The following is a 5,549-nucleotide window of genomic DNA, read 5'->3' on the forward strand; positions in this document are numbered from 1 at the left end:
CTACTATTATAATGTGATATAATATTATATAATGAAATAGATTATAATACATGATATAGCATCAATAGTTATGTGTAATTTAGCATATTAAAATAATTTTAATTATAATTAGCAATACATAAAATATTATTAAAAATTTAATATCTTAATAAAATATTGTTTTTATTAAATTAGATTTTAAACGTGTGATATAATATTATATAATGAATTAGATTATAATACAAGATATAGCATCAATAGTTGTGTCATTTAGTATATTAAAATATATTTTTTAATTATATTTAGCAATATATAAAATATTATTAAAAATTAATATCTTAATAAAATATTATTTTTATTAAATTAGATTTTAAATTTTACAAATTGTATTTGGATATAAAAAATTTTACCCTTCAATGAAAAATAAAAGTGACTAAAATAAATATAAAATGTTATAACATGTAAACTTAAGTGACTAATCTGAAGTAAATAAAAATAATTATTTTAATAGGTATCCCCAATCCCAAAGTCACCCATCTCATCTACGCTTCCTAGCCGCCCATCCACGCTGTTGTCCGTGTCGCCTTTTCCCTTTTGGCCCCTTTTTTACTTGCAAAGGAGAAAAAAAAAAAAAAAGTTGTTCCTCGTAGCAAAGAAAGGTTAATGGTTACATTAATCTAAAAAACATTGCAAAATTCGTAACATTTTATGTACACTGATATTCACGGATAGATTACATGCATTGTTTCAGCTATTCAGCCAGTCCAGACTATACCATTTCTCTGCAATTTGAACATGTAGGTTTGGCACTGTCTTTTCCAGATTTCTCCACTGACCAAAAACTTCATCATCACAGATAACTCGTTGTAATGACTTTAAGTTCGATAAAGCAGCCGTTGTCGGTAGATTCACTATTTGTAAACAGTCCCTCATGTCTATCTTTTCCAGGCTAACTAATTTACCTACTTCCTTCGGTAGACATTTCAAGTTAACGCATTCTGAAATATCAAGGTATTTTAACTTGACTAGCTCACCGATGCTAGGAGGGAGCATCTTCAGTTCTGGACAAGCAGAAAGCCTAAGTATCTGTAGTTTCTTCAGCATACCTAAATCAGCAGGTAATTCCCGTAATCGATGGCAGTTGGTTAGACTCAGACTTTGAAGTGAATTCACCTTACAAAAGCTTAATGGTAGCTTAACCAAATCATCACAATGATCAATTACGAGCTCGGATAAATGAGGGAAGATCTGGGGCAGGTCGAGCACTGCTGGATCAAGGCTGTTACTAACCTTGCAAAGAACCATGGATAGTTTCCGCAAGTTCCTCAATGGAACAGTAGCATTGGATAATTGAGGAACGGACACTTTCTCAAGCCATAGGCTCCGCAGATTTGCTAGATTAGTAAAAACTGAAAAATTCTCAAGTGTAGCTTCAGTTGTACCACGGTTTATGACAATAAGTGCCCTAAGCTTGGGCATATCATCTATGAAAGGAGGCAAGAAGTATTTGTCCGAGCAAAAATTTAGGATGAGTACTTCTGTCTTAGGGAACTCCATGTGGAACCAGTCCATTTCCCCCATTTCTCCTATCGGTTGGTGAAAATAAAAAAATAATCAGCAACCGTAAAGAATTGCTAATAACTGTATCGAAAATTCGAAACAAGTGATCATAGTACCTGTATGAACTGAAACAATCTGAGCATTGAACGGTTGATCTGCATTTTTCTCCCAGTCTCTCGGAAGTTCGGTATCTCTTCTAGGCATAAGTAACCGCTTCCGCTCATTCACTTCTCCTTGATTGCTTAAATGAAGAGCAAGGTCTCTCAACACATCATGTTGAGTTACACAGATTTCATGGTAACTGCAATATGCCTCTCCAGCCCTGTGGAATATGATTCCGAAAAACGAATAAATTAACAATCTCAAATCTCGAGTAAGTAAAGCCACTCAAATTATTAACATACCGTGCATCTTTCACCAGAGTGAGTAGGTTCTTATCAGACAGCTCCAAAAGAATGGTAAAAGCTTCTTCCTCATCGATGTTATGGATTTCAACCCACATGTTTACAAGAACATCAAGGGGGATTTTCTTGTCTTCTGGAAATGATCCCAAATCCATGAAACATTCCTTAACCTTCTTCTTCAAGCACTCGACACTGATTGCCATTCGATCAAGCAACTTATTTTCATGGGACTCACAGATCAGTTCTCCTCGTGATAACCTTTTCCTTGCATTTATCCAATACATTTCAGGTTGGTCTTGCAAGGAAGCTCCGATGACTTTAAGTGCCAAAGGAAGTCCTTTACATTCATCAACAATCTATCAAATCCAGCATTTCACAAACATCAGCAAAGATAAATGGCAGCTATAAACTACATAAATCACTTGTCCTTTAAATGCATTATTACCTGCTTGACTAAAGTCTCATTGGCTGTCGGAGGTATCGACTTCTGTCCGAAAGCAGAATGACAAAACAGGGACATTGATTCATCTTCTTCCAACAACTCAACTTCATAAACTTCATTAACAACACGTCTTGGGAACTTAAATCTTGAAATTACCAGGGTTTTGTATGTCGGGACCCTGAAAATCAATTGTTCAAGTACTGGCAACGACCAGACATCATCCAAAACAACTAGAGCTTGCGGTCCACTTCCCCACTCACACTGCGATTTCCTTGTATAATTCAAAGGCTCGTTTCCTGTAATAAATCCCCATATTTTTGCCCTCAGCTGTTCCAGATCTGGTGATTGTGATACCGTTAAGAACAAAATTCTGTTGTTGAAGTAACCTTTAAAAAACACAAAAAACAGAACCTGTTAGTACTTTGATAATCAATCAGCCTTTTAACAACGAAAAAAGAACCTAATGGATCATCATCACTTACTTTGAACTTGATTATCTCTACAAATTTCATTAGCCAAAGTTGTTTTCCCTGATCCTCCAATACCCCAAATTCCAACAACGTTTAAATCATCCCTTTCAATCATCATCTTTTTCACCTTACCTTTCCCTAATTCCAAACCAATTCCACTAAAACCCCCCAGATTAGAATCCCCTTCCACTTCCATTCTCTTAACTGCTTCTTCAACCCACCTTCCCGATCCAGTCTTCATCGAATCTAGCCGCTGTTCCAACCGGTTGAACCGTTCCATCGTTTCGAACCTCATATGATGCACGTCAGCTAATAGATGGGCCTGCATCGGCCCGCTAATGAACCTCTCCACTTGTTTCTCAAGCTTCTCCATCTTCCTTACCAGCTGTAGGTTTTTGTAGACGTTCCATCGGCCAGATTCCAGGACTTTGCCGGCCAATTCGATGCCGCCACGTAACGTCTCTGAAAAACGGTTGAGTTGAGATTGACGGAAAGCAGGGAGTTCGACTCCGGAGTATTTGAGTTCTTCGATAATGGGAAGGAGTTCTTGGATGCTTGTGATGAGATTGTCCGCACTAGATTTGCAGAAGCAGGATTTGTGTGAGATAGCATTTAACTGCTTAAGAAGTTCCGTTACGATTTCTCCGACGAACATTTCGTTTAACGCCATCGTCTCTTGCTTTAGTCGGTGGTCAGTTTCTTCGTAGGAGAGTTAGTACTGAGTTCAATCCTAAATCGCCATTGAAAACTAAACAAAAAAAAAAAAACTTAGAAAGCTGTAATTTATACTAAAACTATTGAATACAGACATTAAAGAAGAAGAAGAAGAGTTGAGCGAAATCCTTACCGGGTTTTGCAATTGATGAAAAAAATCCCAAACGAGTTGCCAAGATTGGAATCTGTAATTCAAGCAAAGTATGAAGTGAAGAAAGGCATTTAGTTTCTGGGTGTTCAACGGAAAAGAAGAGAGTCAAAAGAGGGTTCAAAACCTCAATTAAAGCCACACACTGAAGAGTTTTGGAAGGGAGAGGGGAAAAGGAAAGAAAAGAAAGTGAAGCAATGAGATGAGGATTGCTGTGATTAAAAGTCTTAAGCCAAAGCATAGAGCCATCTATATTATTATTATTATTAATAGAAAAGGGCTAATCATAGCTTAATTAGAAGAAAGAGTTGTGTCCGTACTATATAAAAGATTCCGGTGGCTGGAAATATAAAATTATGAGAGGTGTTGTTGAGTGTCTTTTCTTGATCAGCTCCGATCAATTGCGCTAACTTGTTTTGGATTCCAATTATAGGTTACGTAGAGAGAGTAGTAAAGACTAGAGCTGGCTGTTTAAAGCTAAAATAAAGGGACAAGAGATGAAAGTTGAATGGGTCAACTCCCCCCGCCAATTACTCAATATACGTGAAATTGAAAACCACCCTCTTTTGCAACTCTAATTCTACGAGGGGTTTTTTAATAAAGAATTATCACAATTCAAGATGTAGTTTATTAAAATATTAAAATTATATTTTATTATTATAAAATATAAAATTTAATTTCTCCTAAATATTCACATTATATTAATAAAATTTTTTTAACATTTTGGTTTGTTTTATTACATTTTATTGCTTTTCTTCAACTTAAGTTATATTTTATTTGATTTTTATTATTTTTAAAGTTAGTTCAAATTTACTTGCTATTTTCTTCTCCATATTGTAGATTTGGATGAAAAATACAAAATTTGAAGCATAGAGTAAAAAATAGTAAAAAAATCTTTTGCATAATGATCTATTTAAAAATTTCAAATAACAAGCAATCTACTCCACAACAATTCTGTTTCATGTGGAGCGGAACTATTAAAATATTAAAAATAAAAGGTGACATGATTTAAGGAAAAAAGAGAGAGAGAGAGAGAGAGAAAAAAGTAGAAGAAATAAACTTGGAGGCTAAGTACAATTCTCTCAAAACAAAAGGAACCTTCAAGCTTACAAAAAGAAAAAGAAAAAAGATTTAGATCAATAACTATTTTTCTTTCTAGATTATTTTCTTTTACATTTTATCAATACAACTTTGTTTTGAATCTCTTCTTACGTGATTTTCTCAAATCATTATAAACTAAACCATATTTTCTTGAATGACGATGGATCTTATTTTTCAATTAATTAAATATTCTCTTTTCAATTATTTTGATCCTTGTTAATTTTTTATCTAATCTTGTGCTAACTTAATTTGTTTGTTTGACCACAAAGTTTTAATTTGATCATCTTGATTTGTCTTGGAAGAAAATTAATATTTAGATCTAGACAAAATATATTAGGATTAAATTTAGTAACGCCAACAAATGAATTAATTTACAAGTAGGATGGGAATATAGTTGATTCCCTAATCAACCCAATAGATTTAATCGTAGTGACTTTTACCAATTTACCTAACATAAGAACATAGTTGGGTTAGTAATTACATATATTGAACAACTAAATAAGAACTAATTTATTTATTAATTAATTGAATTAGGTGAAGTTAGATTACCGAAACTTATAGATTTTCATTATTTTAGTTTAATATAATATTTATAATTTGCTTAGTTTAATTTTAATTTTAGTAATAATTATAAATTACTTTATTAATCTGGATTAGACAAAATTAAATAGTTAGTATTTAACAACTTAATATTTGGTCCTCGTGAGAATCATATCTTCTTATTCATTTAT

At 33.4% G+C, this 5,549-nt stretch overlaps 1 protein-coding gene across 2 annotated transcripts; it reads right to left on the reverse strand.

Annotated features, from left to right (window-relative positions):
• Window positions 1-383: 383 nt before the first annotated feature.
• Window positions 384-4,271, reverse strand: LOC108483737 (probable disease resistance protein At4g33300). 2 transcript variants are annotated; one of them, XM_053029155.1, is made up of 7 exons: window positions 4,038-4,271; window positions 3,703-3,754; window positions 2,868-3,603; window positions 2,389-2,771; window positions 1,944-2,299; window positions 1,656-1,861; window positions 384-1,565 (listed from the first exon to the last, which is right to left on the reverse strand). In XM_053029155.1, exons 3-7 carry the CDS (start codon window positions 3,523-3,525, stop codon window positions 727-729), a joined length of 2,442 nt encoding a protein of 813 aa, XP_052885115.1. In that variant the 5' UTR covers window positions 3,526-3,603; window positions 3,703-3,754; window positions 4,038-4,271; the 3' UTR covers window positions 384-726. The 2 variants fall into 2 exon arrangements, with proteins under 2 accessions (XP_052885115.1, XP_017642787.1); XM_017787298.2 differs by having other exon boundaries at window positions 3,703-4,270.
• Between the last annotated feature and the right edge of the window lie 1,278 nt (window positions 4,272-5,549).

The sequence above is a fragment of the Gossypium arboreum genome, chromosome 1 (genome assembly GCF_025698485.1).
Source record: "Gossypium arboreum isolate Shixiya-1 chromosome 1, ASM2569848v2, whole genome shotgun sequence".
Classification (NCBI taxonomy): domain Eukaryota; kingdom Viridiplantae; phylum Streptophyta; class Magnoliopsida; order Malvales; family Malvaceae; genus Gossypium; species Gossypium arboreum.

Excerpts from the sequence above, each read along its gene's own strand:
- LOC108483737 (XM_053029155.1), bottom strand. The coding sequence starts at position 3,525 with ATGGCGTTAAACGAAATGTTCGTCGGAGAAATCGTAACGGAACTTCTT. Across the intron at positions 1,862-1,943 it reads ACTCTGGTGAAAGATGCACG|GGCTGGAGAGGCATATTGCA; the intron begins GTATGTTAATAA and ends CATATTCCACAG. Across the intron at positions 1,566-1,655 it reads GATTGTTTCAGTTCATACAG|GAGAAATGGGGGAAATGGAC; the intron begins GTACTATGATCA and ends ACCAACCGATAG.